This window comes from Egretta garzetta, unplaced genomic scaffold (assembly GCF_000687185.1).
Source record: "Egretta garzetta isolate BGI_Z169 unplaced genomic scaffold, ASM68718v1 scaffold321, whole genome shotgun sequence".
NCBI classification, from domain to species: Eukaryota; Metazoa; Chordata; class Aves; order Pelecaniformes; family Ardeidae; genus Egretta; species Egretta garzetta.
The window spans coordinates 847,480-862,871 of record NW_009258756.1 but is presented as its reverse complement, the minus strand read 5'-3'; the positions used below and the strand labels follow the sequence as shown (position 1 = coordinate 862,871).

The following is a 15,392-nucleotide window of genomic DNA, read 5'->3' as shown; positions in this document are numbered from 1 at the left end:
AAGAGCATTCGGGGATTGCACGAGACTTATAATGGATGTTTAACAGAGGAACTAGAGGTGGGAGAAGGGAAGGATCAAGATGGTCTGAGGAGGAACAAACATGCAAAAATAGATGGATAAGAGGGTAAAAAGAGCTGGTCATGTATAAACTGGCAACTGTCTGGTCAGTGGGCTTGTCTGGCCATCTGGCTTTCATCCCCATCAGCCATTGGAAGGGAACAAGATGAGGCCTTTGGCGCTGTTTATGATTGCATGAGTGCTGTGCTGTCCGTTCTTGGTTTTTGTGGCCAGCTATGTGCATATTCATATGTTTTGTGTGTGTGCGCCTACCGGGAACACGTGCTGAACCTTGCTACCAGCTGGACCCGGGCACACAGATACGTGGCAGTCTCACCTCTGCTGGGCTGCTGGATTTGACAGCTCCTAATGCAGAGTACAGAGGACAACAGATCAGGAAACACCAGTCTCCTGCTACCATCAGGATAATTAAATAAAATAGATACAAACCACTGAAAAACTTGCCAAAGTGTTGGGTTCTGGATCCTCTGTAGCTGGTGGATGCAGTAATCTTTCATCGTCTTCTCAAACAGTCTCTTAATTTTTCCATATTCATGGGAAGAGTAACTGAGCTGTACCAACTGAAAATTTTTAAAACACCAAAACCAAGTTATTACTGATAGTAACAACTCCCAGTCCTTTCAAAGGACTCATCAACCTCCTCACATCAGAGGAAAAGCCCTGGCATTAAAATCACAAGCTTCTACCTGAAAGGAGGCTGTAGCGAGGTGGGGGTCGGTCTCTTCTCCCAGGTAAGAAGCAATAGGACAAGAGGAAATGGCCTCAAGTTGCAGCAGGGGAGGTTTAGATTGGATATTACGAACAAAATCTTCATTGAAAGGGTTACCAGGCACTGGAATGGGCTACCCAGGGATGTGGTCGAGTGCCCATCCCTGAAGGCATTTAAAAGACAGGTGGACAAGCTGCTCAGTGGCCTGGTTTAGTAGTGGACAGGAATGGTTGGACTTGATGATCTTAAAGGTCTTTTCCAACCAAATGATCCTATGATTCTATGATTCTCCTGTCTCTCCAGTCAACCACTCTCTCCCCACCTTCACCCCCGTTCCCCGTGCTGGAAGCGCAGGCACTGACAGAGAAATGAATGCAATCCCACACGAGCTTCTTCCGGTGGACACACCTCCACATCTAGATTATTTTTACTTCAGAGTAACCTAAAGATGAAATGCACAGCAGTACTCAGGCTGGAGAAAAGTGAATATCAGTTTCACCTTAATTTGACACCCTAGCTCCTCCTAGCTCCTTCCCTACAGGGCTAAGCCCTAGTTTTACCGCAGCAAACATTTTCCCTCAAATCAATGGAGGCAACACTACAACATCCCCTTGAGATGTAATTCATCCAGTTTATCAGAGGATCTGGTGCCTTGGGAGAGCGCAAGGGACAGGTCAGACCAGTAACGGCCAAAAGGGCTTTTCTTATCCTGCGTGGTCTATGTAGGGCATCTCAGAGAGCCTCCCAGGAGACACAGGTCTATGCTGAATGTGAAACTGTCAGTCTTGTTCCACCTCATAGTTGCTTATTTTATAAGACATGTTTAAAAGCTGGGAACATCTCAAGTGCCTTGTGTCACGTTCTCAGAAAAAATCAGCATAGGACACAGTTCGCCCTACTCATTGGAGAGGTGGAAAGACCTACCTTGAACCCGATATCAGGCAGCGCAGATTGGTCCCATTGTGGAGGACAGACAAAATGTGATAGAGTCATATTTTGGCTGCAGAAAAGAAAAAGGAGCAGGTCAGTCTACGATACTCCCAACCAAATCCCCCTTCCCGAGGATCTAGACGCTGTCTCTACAGCAGCATTCAGGTATCCCTGGATTTCTCTTTTTCTTTTACTTTCCACATAACCATTATACCTTTCTCCAGTTTAAATTTCCACACGCATCCTAGTGGTAACAATGCACCTCTTGGCAGGTCAAGACCCTGGTAGGAGAGCTTCAAATGAGAAGCAACATGCTCCTAGACGGGTGGTTTATACAACTGCTCCCAGCTTGCCCTCCACGCGTGCTGCTTGAACCTCTAGGAAACTGGAGCAGGAGCCCTCTCCCCACCACGAGGCTACTCATCTCTAAATTGCTGTCCAGGTAGGTGGCCTGCCTCTACCTGTCCCCAGGACCAAGTCTGTCAGGAGGCTGTGGGTGGACAGTTGTGCCCTGAGGACACTGCTGCACCCATCAGTGCTTAACAACTTCCAGCACTAACGTTCTCCTGGCACGTGTGTTTCAACCCGGGCAACAGGAACATTAGCATCCGTTCAGGAGCTACAGTTTTTCTTTTTGAACCAACGCACCCTTGGTTGAACCAGCCCTTAAACTGAACCCTTGGCTTCAAAGGCACCTCCTGCTGGTGAGGTTCTGAAGCAAAGGTGGCTCTTTTTAAAATAAAGCAGTAGCACAACTAACTTTTATGGCAGACATGCTCGAATTCTGAACTTCCTTTAAAAAAGCCACGACAGAGGGTATCCCTAAAAAGTGCATCCAGTTCACTTCATGTAGATGAATCTGCTTCTGTGTTTTATTTTCTCTTCAGCTTTCCAGGGGATGGCATCTATCTGCTCCACAGTTCTCGGGACTGGCAGTCCCTTGCTCCTACTCCGTGCACAGCTCATTAAGTATTGTTGGGGGATAAATCGAGGAATAAAAATTCCTGGCACAGTTGCGTCAGCCCTATGTATTCTTGCTCTCTCAGAGAGAACAAATCTACTCTAGGGCTCTCTCACAGCTTCCTGAGACTGCCCCCAAACATCCCTCCAGCACACTTCACAGAAGCGTTGCATAATTTACAAATACTGTCACCGCAAAATTTGCTATTAAACCAATCAGCAAAAGGTATCTAAAAATGAATTTAAGAAATCTAAAATTGAACTCTAGACAGGTAGGAGGAACTTCTTAGCAGAAAGGTGCTGTCATCTAGAGACGTTATTAAATAATGAATGTATATTACCTTCTGTCTTGTCCACCTTGAGAGGACAGAAATTTTGGCAGCCGGGCAACTTTTCTTTGAGTTTCATAGATCAAATTTGTTTGGACCATGTCTTGAAAGAAAAACACGATGACTCAATAATTACATAATTTATTGTCCAGGGATGCACTCTTATGTGTTTAGAAAAAGTAAAAGAGGATGTAGCCCTGAGTACCGCAATGTGGTGCTCTCTCTACCACATCCACCCCACTCCATACTTCAAAACCATTCCCACTCGTGCCACTTCTGCTTGTAGATCAGCAAGGCCAACCACCTGCTAGCACAGGTTGTGAAGCCCAAAGGCAACCAACCAACAACTGCACCTGCACATGCATTCGCATCCAGGCTGTCGGCCAGAGAAAACCACATCTGGTGTCAGGCCTACAGCAGGGAAGAGCTTTCAGTGCGATGGAGGCCATAAATCTGGCTTTCCTGGCAGCGCGGGATTGTTACGTGGTGCTGAGAGGGAAGCCTGCCCTCTCTTCTCGGTCCTGTAACAATATCGTGGGGCGCATGCTGTGTGACATGGCTAATTATCCATTGTTTCCTCCCTTAAACACCACTCTCTTTATTCATGCCAGGAAAAAGATTTCAAGTTTGGAAAGCTAACAGGAATTTTAAGATGTGCAAATAAATTAGAAACAGAAAAGCATTTCTCATTTTCCCATTCTCTCTCTGTGCAACCAGCCCTAAATTTTCCTTTGCTTGAGCTGTGTGCTTTCTCTCCCCATAAGTAGCTTGCAAGATGCCTACCATGGGCTCACTTCACCATTTGACTTTTCAGTGCTTTTTTTTTTTCTTTTCTCATTTCTCCTCTTCAGTTGATTAAACCCAAATGCATAAGCCAGATGCCTTAAAGTGTTTCTTTTAGCTCTTCTTCTGAATATACAATATTGTCAGAGATGCTTTTTTGACTATAGATACACACGTTTAGAAGCTCGAGTGGGGCATCTCAAAACTGCAGGGAAATGTACATACTGCTCAAGTTCTGCTTGGAGAAAACTTAGAGGAGGAAAAAGACCCTTTCTAAGAAACCCAGACACAGGGTGACAGCTCTGTATGAAGAATTCTCTACCTTAGACTCAGCTACGCTGTGTAATGAACTTAAAACAGGGAGATACTTCACCTTCAAAGTTTAACTCATACTTCTGAGAACCAGCCCTGAATGACACAATGCCTTTGCGGTCAGCTAGAAATTTCTTCTCCAGATCTGCAGATGTTACCGTGGCAGAGCAGTGATCTGGATGCTATAGAAAGAACAAGGAAATTATTGATTTATAGAATCATCAAATCATTTAGGTTGGAAAAGATCTTTAAGATCATCAAGTCCAACCATTAACCTAGCACTGCCATCCCACCACTAAGCCCATGTCCCCCTCGTCTACCCATCTTTTAAATACCTCCAGGGATGGGGACTCGACCACTTCCCTGGGCAGCCCGTTCCAGTGCTTGACAACCCTTTCTGTGAAGAAATTTTTCCTAATGTCCAATCTAAACCTCCCCTGGGGCAACTTGAGGCCTGTTATACCTGTTAGAAACCAGTCTTTTGGTTTAGGCAACACTGTGGGGAAATACCAGTATTTCCCCACGGGCCCCCATCATAGGATGCCATTTTGAACTAAGTCTCTAAGGCTTCAAACATTTTGTTCTTCAGGAATGGAGGGGTACCCCACAGAGAACAGTGGCTTGTCACAACAGCAGCAAAGCAGCCTTCAGCCTGTGTGGTCAGCTTCAGCCAAAAGGCATCCATCATCTCTGGAAAAAGCAGTCGCTTTCACAGGTAGATAGTCCTTTGAAAGCTTTCACAGAGTAGAAGTACTGATTTGAGGGACAATTAATAAGACAAATCCACCAGGGCAGCACTGCAAGGGCGCCAGTGGCACGTGTGAAGCGCACTGGCTGAAGAACAATGTGCCCTAAATAACTCTCCAAAGATGGCTTAACAAGAGCTTTTGGCATCAACAGCAGATGGATCTCACCTCTTCCCCATACTCAATCCACTGCCCAGAATCATCGAGCCAATACCAAGCATACGCCATTTCAGGAGCAGATGGATGAGTCAGAAGACACTGCAGGTGCAGAAGAACTGACCAACTGACCAATGCCTCGCTGCTTCCTCGGCCCTAACATCAGAAGAGAAATCCAGATTAAAGTATGGGTCTTTTCCAAAGCTGTCAAGCTACATGGTACCCCTGGTCTGGTCAGAAGTCTAATCACTACTCAGAAAAGGAGAATCCTCCAGCTGGGAAGTGCAGGTTTGACCCAGAACCAAGGAACTGATGTTTGTACATTTGCAGAGCATGGTAAGCATCACAGAAATGACCCTGACCTCTGTGGCTTGGACCCGGGTCACTGCTTTTCTCTGAAATATATATTTCTAAAATACACATTGGAAGAAAACACAGCTTGACCCAATAAATCCGTTACATGAAGGCCAGTGGTGCCACCTGGCTAACAGGGGTAAGATTTGGCTTCTAGGCAGTGTGTGATCAGCTGCAGAAGCCAGAATGCCTTTGGAAGGCACTGTTAGCATCACCCCTCCTGTAGTGTTCAGGAAAGCAAAGCTGCCACTCATGGGTACTATACCGGGTGCAGGTGTCCAGGCCCTAGCAGCAATGGGCTGCAGGGGTGGCCTCTGTGAGGAGACACCAGGGGTGCCCCATGCCAGACACAGCCAGCTCAACCGATCCACTGCAGGACACAGCAGACCCCATCAGCCAAGCTGGTGGCACTTTTGAGAGAGCTTCCCAGCAGTGAGAAATGATGAAAAATGTGAGAGAGAACAGCCCTGCAGACACCCGGGTCAGTGAAGAAGGAGGGGAGGAGGTGCTCCAGGCACTGGGGCAGAGATTTCCCTGCAGCCCATAGAGAAGACCATGGTGAAGCAGATCGGCCACCTGCAACCTGTGGAGGACCATGGGCAAGCAGATATCCACGTTGCAGCCCATGGAAGAAGGGGGGTGGGGGGAAGGTGTTGTTCTAATTTTTGTTTTTGTTTCTCACCATCCAAATCTATTTTAATTGGCAATAAATTGATTTGCCCCAAGTCAAGTCTGGTTTGCCCATGAAAGTAATTGGTAAGTGATCTCCCTATCTTCATCTCAACCTGTGAACTTTCCCACCTTATTTTCTCCTCTGTCCTGTTGTGGAGGGGGAGTGAGAGAGCAGCTGGGTGGGTGTCTGGCAGCCAGCCAAGGCCAAATTCCTTGGGTTTGGGGGGGAAATCACTTACCAGCAAAGTCTCTGCTCTGTGCTTTACCCCAGAGACACAGCACCTACAAAGAGAAGAACCTGAAATGGGTAGCTACTGATAATTCAAAGTCAGAGGATTTTACTTTCCTTGCTGCTGTGCTTCAGCCTCCCTTGAATGTCCCAGTTTTGGACCCAGACAACATTTTTCTATGGATCTCATCACTTTGCTGCTCCTACAACATAACCCATCGTGGAGCGCATACACGCAGTGGAGACCTGCCCACCCGCCTGCCACGGAGTTTGCAAGGGTCTGTGGCTGAGCGACTCAGAGCTGCTCGAAAGAATTTGAACACGTTATTCAAACAGAGCCTGGAAATGATCATTTAGCTGGCTCCGACGCCCTTCATGCTTTGGCAGGGATCACGTGTATTCGGAGCAGGCTAATCAGAGGAAATCGTTACAAGGAAGAGCTCCCTTAGAGAGCCGGTTACGGTACAAAGGTCTATGAACTAAGGCTTGGCAGCCCCTGGACTGCCAGAACAAAGAGCGAGGAAGGACCCGAGTCTCCCTCGCAGCCTTAGCTTGTTCCGCTGCTGTCTTCAGACCAGGGTTGCTTTTGTACGCAGTGACACCAGCCAGGCCTGTTCCTAGAAAAGTGCTCCCAATTTGTTTTCTCTGAAATCCCAGTGCAGGAGATTCCTGAGATCCAGTGCTCCCGGGAGGTTTTTTTTGGATGTGGCTGCTCCTTCTCTCCTCTCCGCACAGCGGTGTGCTGCTGTGGCTGCTGCCGCAGTGGCAGAGGAATTTGATGTTTGTGGATACGGAGTGTGGGATTTGAGGAGGCGGAGGGGAAAAGGAGAGGAAAGCAGGGGAGTGGGGTGGGATGATGTTTCCAGGCAGCTTTTCTCCATGGCTTCCCCCATCCCTGTTCCCTCTCTTCCCACTCCACAGGTAACCCCTGCCAGGTCCCCCGCTGAGACCCAGGGCTCCCAGTCTGCCCTAACCCCATCAGCTTGTGCCCTACTTTCACTTTCACTTGACAGCGTTTCTGCTCCTTGCAGGGATTTTCCGCTCCCCACCTAACCCCAAGTAGAAAGAAACAGAGGTGAAACACTTAATAAAGCAGACAGAAATATTTCACTGGCAAAACAGGTAGTGTCCTTCACCTTTCGCTGTCTGGTCTTGTGCAGCTGAAAGATACTCTGTGAATTTGCTTTTCATATCTTCACAGGAATAGCTTTATACAGAGGAAATTTTATACATAAAAAGCAACCTCATGTCACTTTTTCTCTTACACACTTCCTCCCCATGTGGAAGAAAGGGTGAATTAATGAAGATATAAAGGCAGCTTACGGTATGACTAACTGCAAGCAGTTATCCTTTCAGCAAACTTTAAAACCGAACCGACAGACCATGAAATCCCTAACTTCCTCCGTCTGCCTCCCTGCCCTCCCTCCCAGCTCAGCGGCACCCCGGGAAAGGTGTCGGAGCCTGGCGCACGCCTCCTCCCTGTCTCCCCTACTCACAGTCCTGCTGTCGGGCCGCCTGGCCACCACCCCCGGGAGCTAAGGGCATCAGCCACGCCAGTCGGACGAGCCCTCTGAACCCTTGCTCTGCATGGGAAAGGTCCCCTGGGTGCGATAAGACCTTCAGAAATAAAATAGGGCTGGCCTGTGAGAGCTCCTCGCAAACTCCCAACTGCATGCCCGTACCTTGCTGCCTCTCCCGGAGCCTCTCTCCGTGGGACGTCATGGATGTCTTTCCACCAGCCACTTAGGAAACGGAGCCGAGGAAACGTTTCCTCCTGGTTATTGCGCCATACGCACGCGCATCTGCCAGGCGTGAGCAGAGCGGCCAGGCACAGCTGATGTTTTTGGCAGATGCATCAGTAAAATCAACATCCCCACGAACCAGCATAGTTTATCCCTGTTGCTCGGCTCCTGTTGTTGCGCACCAGTACTTACCTTGCCCCAATTCCTCCCATCCTCCCAGTGGCTGGGGATATTCAGGACCTTCTCCTTTCAAGGTTCCTGCGGGGACCAGCTTCTGCTGACCATCGTTCTTTTTGAAAGCCAAAAGCTGGAGTGGCCTGGCAAAGCGAACCCCAAACCTCAATGCAGAAAGTGGGTGCATCTCTCAACATGCTCTCCGCGTTGGTTATGGCACTGTTTGGGGGGGGTGGGGAGTGGTTGCAGTACACAGCGCTGCACGGAGCAACCCCAACCGGTGCAAAGCAAGGGCAGAGCCCTGCGGGGCAGGCTCAGTCAGCCCACGCAGAGCTCTCTGCTATCCAGAGGGATTTCTGTTCCTTTACCTGGAAGTCTGAGCCTCCGCTCTGTCTTTCCCCGCAGAAATCAGAGAAGGGTTAGGAGCTTTCCAGTCTGACCTCCAGCCTTTTGGTCTGACAGCGTTTCTCAAACAGAGCTCTGAAGCATAAAGCTTAACGACAGGTCAAGTAGCGCTAACTACACAAAGTTGTTTGGGTGCAAAGTTTTTTCTTTTCCTTTTTTTTTTTTGGTTACACAAATTCCGTTCTGTTGAATTGGCCAGAACATTTTTATTTCCCAATGTTCTACTCAGACCAGATCAGTAGTGGCTGAAACACATAAATCTCTGATTTAGTTTTTGGAAAGGCTGCACTCTGAGTGCATTTTATAGACATAGTATTAAAAACCAAACCAAAACGAAACACCACAACGTGATTATGAAGTTGAACTTTGTTTCTTCCCTGTCTGGCCTTTCCTGACTGGATTTTGACCTCCCATATAGTATCTGGCTCTCATCTCCACAGTCACACAGCCTTTATGCTTCCCTTCAACTGATGAGATTTATAGGATCAGGTCCCAAGGGTTCATTTTTGCATATGTGAATTTTCTAGTAAAATACTCTTCTGAATTGAAGCCAAGAGCTTCAGATAGAGCTAGATACCAGCTCTAGGAAAAACATTCCGTCTTGGTAGAAAATATTTGTGTAGCTTTGCTGGGAGCGTACCATCCTCTTTAAAGACAAACTACTCGCCAAAAACTGGAAACTTGAGCTCACTGTAAATCGATACCTTCTGGACATCATATTTTTTTTATTTTTATCACTTTTAATTGCAATGTCATCCGTGGAGCCGCTGAACCTCTGATTTTTCACTGTCAGTGTAACCGTGGCTGCATTTCCAGTATCTGGCAGGTCTTGGAGCAGACATCCTATAGACAGCCCTGCAAGACCATATTCCTGCACAGTCAGCAGAGGCACCCAGGTTTGGTCTCCCTGCGTAGATCAAATGATTTATCATGTATAAAGAAACCATGGTCCAGCAGGAAGGATTACTTCCGGGAATTTCTTCCCCAGGAATTTCAATTCTTGTTCCCTTTTCCTCTTCAGAGGAAATGCATAAAAAAAAGCGATGTTTCACCTTTTCTGTGTGTCTATCTGCAGACACACAGCAGCTCCATTGCAATTTCAGACCATTCCAAGGTTTGATGCGTGATCACTGACACTACGGCGTGGGCACACTGCCCTCACGGGGTCCTGCAGCACGGGACCAGGCTGGCAGCGCCTCATACTTCGACCTCAAGATGTGGAAAATCCCCCAAATCGGTACCTAAGGGGGTGGACTCAGGCTATGTTGGGGTGATGGGACTCACCTGGGTCTGCAAGGTCTTCTGCAGGTTGGTTCCCACAGCCACCCATGCCAGGCCCGGCCGCAGGTGCTGCAGGCAGATGTGCTGGGAGGTTCAGCTTCAGCAAAGCTCGACATGAGGGGGGACTGACCCATGTCTGGGAGTCTGGAAGCATTTCCAGATCTCACCTGAAACCACACTATCATTTAAAGCAGGTACCTCTTCTCTTGTAGGTTGTGATGGTTTTCCTGGTAAGACTGGATTTCCTGTTGGACAACATCCAGCAGCTTGTAAATTAAACTGTGGGAAGGGGAGGGGGGAAACGAGCCCTGCAACCACACTGCTGCTCACCCAGCTTAAATTAGTACAGGAACAGAAAGCGGTCATAATAAGAATAGTAATTCTCAATTGCTTTGGAAAAAACCCCCACACTTCTTTATTTCCAAATCCTGATGGTGAATTTTACATGTTTGGGTAGATTACATTGGTTTTGAAAAGGCTATTTTGGTTTCACTCTAAATACTAACACTTGATGCAAAAGACTGAAAATATTTCATGTTCTGCTCTTCCTTTTCCTAGCAGTCATTAGAGGAGTCTCAGCACCCTACTCCCCATCTTTTAGGAAAAGATTAACAGTTAAGTGATTGGAAATAGCTAATTGCTGTTTTATCTGGACATACCATTGCCACGTTAATAATGTAAACCAAAGTAATCCAATAACGGAAACCTTTCTTATGTCAATAGTTCAAATGAGCATTTATGTATCGATTCAGCAAGTCATTTGGCCGCAGATTTAAAGTTAAAGCTCTGACATGAAGTCTTTCATGTCTTCTTACAGCACCAAAAGATGCACTTATTAAAGAATCTGCCCAAGTCTCATCAGTCATTTTGTCTAACTAAAGGAAAAATTGTACTTCACTGGAGTTTGGCCAAAATCTGAATTTTCAGCTTCACTAGCACTACCAGGTGAAGAGGGGGGCTGGGGAGTTGGGGGAGGAATCAGGATCTATTTTGTCATATTCTTGTGGATACTTAGCTGATTTTTTGTTTGTACATTTTGAAATGTCATTGTAGAAAAATAAAATTAAAAATTGAAACAGTATGTCAAAGCAAAATAAACTTACTGTGCTTATACAACAATCACAGCAAAACATTCTGACCTTATGTCAGGTTTTCAAATATCTTCTCATTAACCTGAAACTGCACTTTCTGGTGAATGAAGTTTTATCCCCCACCTCCTCCTGTCCAATTCATCTACCTTATTTCTAATTTGCTCTCCCCACCCATTTCCCCTCATAATGCTTGTCCCACAGCAGGGCTACTGCAAGGCTTCAGTTTGAAACCTGCGTTTGGCTTCCATGTATTGGACTAAGTTCTGCAATGTGCTCTCGTTCTCTATTTGCCAAGACAGGAAATTAAAAAAATAGTGTGTATACACACACACACACTCACACAAAATTTTACCGAGGACTGGGCTAGGCTGCAAAATTAGGATCTTGGTTTCGAAGACACTGTGCAGGCAAAGCAAGCTCATTTCAGAAAACTAGACTGTTCTGCTAAAGAAGAAAAGGGCAGAAACAGATGTGACACGCTCATCCCGATCCCGATCGGCAAGCAGGAACACTTGCAGCAGGGTTTTGGCTCAGGCTCATCCTCATTTGCAGTGATTAAAAGCATGGCCTGCTTTTGGTAAGATCAAAGGTATCAGAAACAGTGTGAGTAGATTTTATCTTCCCGTATAAGTTCTGATGGTTTTCTCAGTAAGTCTTGATTTCTTGTTGGACTACTTCCAGCAGTAACTGTAGTTTGTGTGTAAGATAATCTGAAAGGGGGGTAAAAAAGGAAGAAAGTTTAGTCCGGAGGAAATCTTGAGATACAGCTGAAAATCAGAGCATCAGCACTGATGGCTGGAGCACTTCATGTTAGCAGATCACTGTATCTGTTTCCTTTCTTGCTGGATGTTTTCTTCTAGTCACTGGTTACTGATACACCTCAGCCCAGCATCCAGTCAGAAGAAAACAAGATTCCATAACTGAAATTATAAATTGAACTCAAAACTGGGCTCTTGTTTCTGAGTAAATCGTTGTGACACCAGAATTACTCCCAAAGGAAATCTGTTCTAGACATGGCATGGGGTGTAGGTGTATTTCATTTACACACCCACATCTGTGCTCCAAACCATCCTGGCCTCCTCACCAAACAGATAGCCTGCAGGTGGCACCATCTTCTCCTACCAGTCTTCTCCCTGGCCTTTCAGCAAGTACGCTGGTGCACAGGTTTACAGTGTCTGCCAGTCAGTCTCTCCGTCCTAACTTTTGATCTTGTTGCTCAGTGTCAACCAAATTTGACTGTGAGGTGGCGATCCCAAAAAGATATGATAAAGTTTAGTAGAAACCAGGGCTGGATAGTAAAAGCGACCCTCTTGGTTCCCCCGGTTGGTAGACCTCAGCCCTGTCTTTTCTAAAACAAAGTCTCAGGCTGGCTTATTAGTAAATTCACAAGCCAGGCGGGCACAGCCCATGCCTGGCTGCCCACCACCCGCAGCACAGCCTACCCCTCGTCCCTTCGGCTGCGGAGGCTGCGTCTTGGGAAAGCCACTGAAGGGGTGGCAGGGGTCATGATTTAAGTTTCATGAGGTCTGTGGGTCATGAAGCAATTTGCGTTAGAGATAAGCCCTGGGAACAAATCAACATCCCCACCCCGAGTGTGTGTAGGTCCACAATACTGGAGTGTGTGTAGGTCCACAATACTGAAATGCAAACACATACTTACAAAATGGGCTACGGCAACGACTTGACATTTGCCTATGGATTATGAGGTAGTAAACTGGAAAACCACTCAAAACCATGGTGCATCCAATGCTAATGTTCACAGGGTCTGAGTAGAAAGACATGGCTACAGTGAAGAGGCAGATGACGGTAAAAGAGACAGGAACAAACAGGGGAACCTGCAGAAAAAGAGCACAGACGATTCTCAGGCAAAACTGATGGCTGCAGCAGATCAGCCTCCGTACATGCCATCACACACTGTATTCGCTTCTTCATCTTAAAGAAGGTGAGAAAAATCATGTATCTGTCCCGCACACTGTTTCTGTACAATTGGTTGTGAACAAATAGGATGCGTAGAATTAAAATTGACTTGTACCAGCCTCGGGGCCCAGCGTGCCCTGTGAGGTACATACCTCTTCCCTAAAATAAGCCTCATCTCACTCGCAACTGCAAGCCAAGCAGGGGGAGAAGTCGCGTATACCCCACCTCTCTCTCAACGTCTTGCACTTGTGCTTGCACATGCACACGTACCTACTTGCCACCTGTGGCAACCACTGGCAGAAAATCTGAAGCCAAGAGTAGAAGCAGTGCTTTGAAACAACCTGTTTTTTGGTTATAATGCTCATGACTCATTTTGACCTGCCTCCAGCTTGCCTGAAACTTACAGTGGCCAAAACAGGATAAACCAGCCTCCCTATCTCCATAGCACCTGCATCGAGAATGTGAGTTTCGATGACACCCTGATGAAAGACCAAAGAAGCAGTCAGCACTTTGGCCTTACCCTGTTGGGTCAGCCAATTCATCTGGGTTGTTTGGAGAGTAAATTGGAAGATTGCAATAAATAATAAAACTGTGAAACATTCCCTTAGTCTTTGGATTCAACCTCAGCCAAGTTACTCCTCGCCATAGCTGATGGAATGAAGGAGCTACTAGTCTCACCTAGGGCGACGATCTCTTTGCCGGTAACAGAGATCCTATTTTGAATGCTGACTGTGCCAAGCTGGAGGAGATGGGTTGCTCTAGCGATGGCAGCCATCCAGCCACCAACCTTATGTGCTCCTGCCGTCTTTCCAGCCAGAGCATCCCCTGCCAGCTTCTCCTACATGCGCGCACTCACACCGCACATCTGCTTGGGAGATCTGCGAGGGGACTGCTTCCTCCTCTTACCGGTGTTTTCCCACCATTTTTAACTCCAAATACTACAGTGGAGGAGAAGTACCAGCACCATCACGGGTTATGTCACGATTTGTTCTCCCTGAGCAAGTGGCAGCGAGCACCCCTCCGGCCGCTAGAGCGCAGCACATGCCCGTGCCTCCGGCGCGCAGCCCTTCCCGCTGCAGGTAACGGGGCTTCGGGTTTGAAGAGGTTGTAAAAACCGGGGAGAGGGGAGAAAAAAAAAGTCAACCAAACTGAACAACACCCCAGCGTTCCCTTCCCTCCTTTAGTCTGCCTCTAGGAACTGTTAAAAGCCTAAATCTCTGTAAAAACCAAAATGGGGCAAAATCTCAGCAGCTGAAAACATCGCCAATGTTATCCACTAATAAACTTTCCCTGAGAAGAGTGGTTTAAAAAAGACAAAACTTATTTAAAATCTAGTTCTGGGTGAGTATGCGAGTGCAGATAGCCAACAAACTGGGAAGGTTCAAGGTCTCTGCTAAACGCGCTGTCTCCGGCAAAGACCGAAAAAGAAATTACCCCAAACCGCATCAGGGCCTCGTGTGGCTCAGGGAGGAGCCCTGGGAGCCATGCGAAGAGTTTCTGTCCCCTGATCTTCTTGTTGATCGGCTGCCTGGTGCCTGTGGACTCGGGGGTTTCCTCTGCTCCCCGGGAGCTGACTGGTAACACCTTGCAGGCGCCACTGGAGACAGGAACAAACTATGCACCCTTTGAGCACCGCCACGGCCAAACGCCGCCTTGCACGTTATCCGGCAGTGGGAAAGGTGACCCAAGGGCAAGAAAAATGCTCCAGCCCCAACTCCAGCTGGGACACGAGGGGACCGACTGCTCCCCATGACCGGGATCACAGCACCCTGCAGCGTGAGAAGGGCCACTGGAGGGGCCCAGCTGGAGGCTAGGGAAAGGCACGAGAGGACAAGGCATCCTCCAACTTCCTATTGAGGAGGGGGAATGGAATCCCCTTGCTTCCCCCTTCCCTTTGCCCATTTTTAATGCCTCTCACTGCTTATGGTCACCAGTCCGAATGTGCCAGAGCTTTGCAGGTACCTGCACAGGGCGATGCCTGCGCAATAGATTTTACTCTCTCCTGCAAACTTGTCGCACCAGCAACCAGGAAAACAACGGGTGCACCAGCAGCACTAGCTGGAAACCAGCACAGGAGAAGTCTGGATGCTGCATGTATCAGGCAGCTCCTCAAACCCCACCGGCCACCTGGGCTTTTGGTACAATGGGCAGCCCACGAAGGAAGGTTGTGCACGGCTGGGGGCTCACAGAGCCCTGGGGCAGGAGGGCAGGTCCTTCTCTACGGGGCCACACACTGCATTGGCCATTAGCTCCTGTTAGCTGACTGCTGAACAAAACACTCCGTGGTACGCACGCACACCCTCAGTGCCAGCAGCAGCAATACTCACACACAAGCTTCTTTACACCACACAGTATTTTTATGCCAGGGGATGGGTCCCCTTAAGTCAGGTTTGCTCCCAGGGTCCCTCCAGCCATGCTCTTTTCCCCCAAGCCTGACGCCTTGCTCCTTCTCAGCTTGAGCTGAGACTTACCTACCACTGAAATAACATCCAGGCAAGGGTCCCTCCTTGCAGGCTCCCTACAC

The 15,392-nt window shown here is 47.8% G+C and overlaps 2 protein-coding genes across 2 annotated transcripts in view; both read right to left on the bottom strand.

Annotated features, from left to right (window-relative positions):
• The window catches only part of LOC118451702 (protein mono-ADP-ribosyltransferase PARP12-like), a 6,682-nt gene extending 1,607 nt beyond the window's left edge, over window positions 1-5,075 (bottom strand). Inside the window, exons 1-5 of the mRNA XM_035888961.1 lie at window positions 5,016-5,075; window positions 4,163-4,283; window positions 3,019-3,109; window positions 1,712-1,787; window positions 508-638 (exon numbers count right to left, since the gene is read on the bottom strand). Coding sequence (XP_035744854.1) covers window positions 508-638; window positions 1,712-1,787; window positions 3,019-3,109; window positions 4,163-4,283; window positions 5,016-5,075 — 479 coding nt within the window. The remainder of the gene's footprint in view (window positions 1-507; window positions 639-1,711; window positions 1,788-3,018; window positions 3,110-4,162; window positions 4,284-5,015) is intronic.
• A 5,322-nt stretch (window positions 5,076-10,397) lies between these two features.
• The window catches only part of LOC104135568 (cystine/glutamate transporter), a 20,415-nt gene continuing 15,420 nt past the window's right edge, over window positions 10,398-15,392 (bottom strand). The window contains exons 12-13 of the mRNA XM_009649234.2: window positions 12,612-12,786; window positions 10,398-11,661 (exon numbers count right to left, since the gene is read on the bottom strand). Of these exons, the coding sequence (XP_009647529.1) occupies window positions 11,597-11,661; window positions 12,612-12,786 (240 nt within the window). The 3' untranslated portion in view covers window positions 10,398-11,596. The remainder of the gene's footprint in view (window positions 11,662-12,611; window positions 12,787-15,392) is intronic.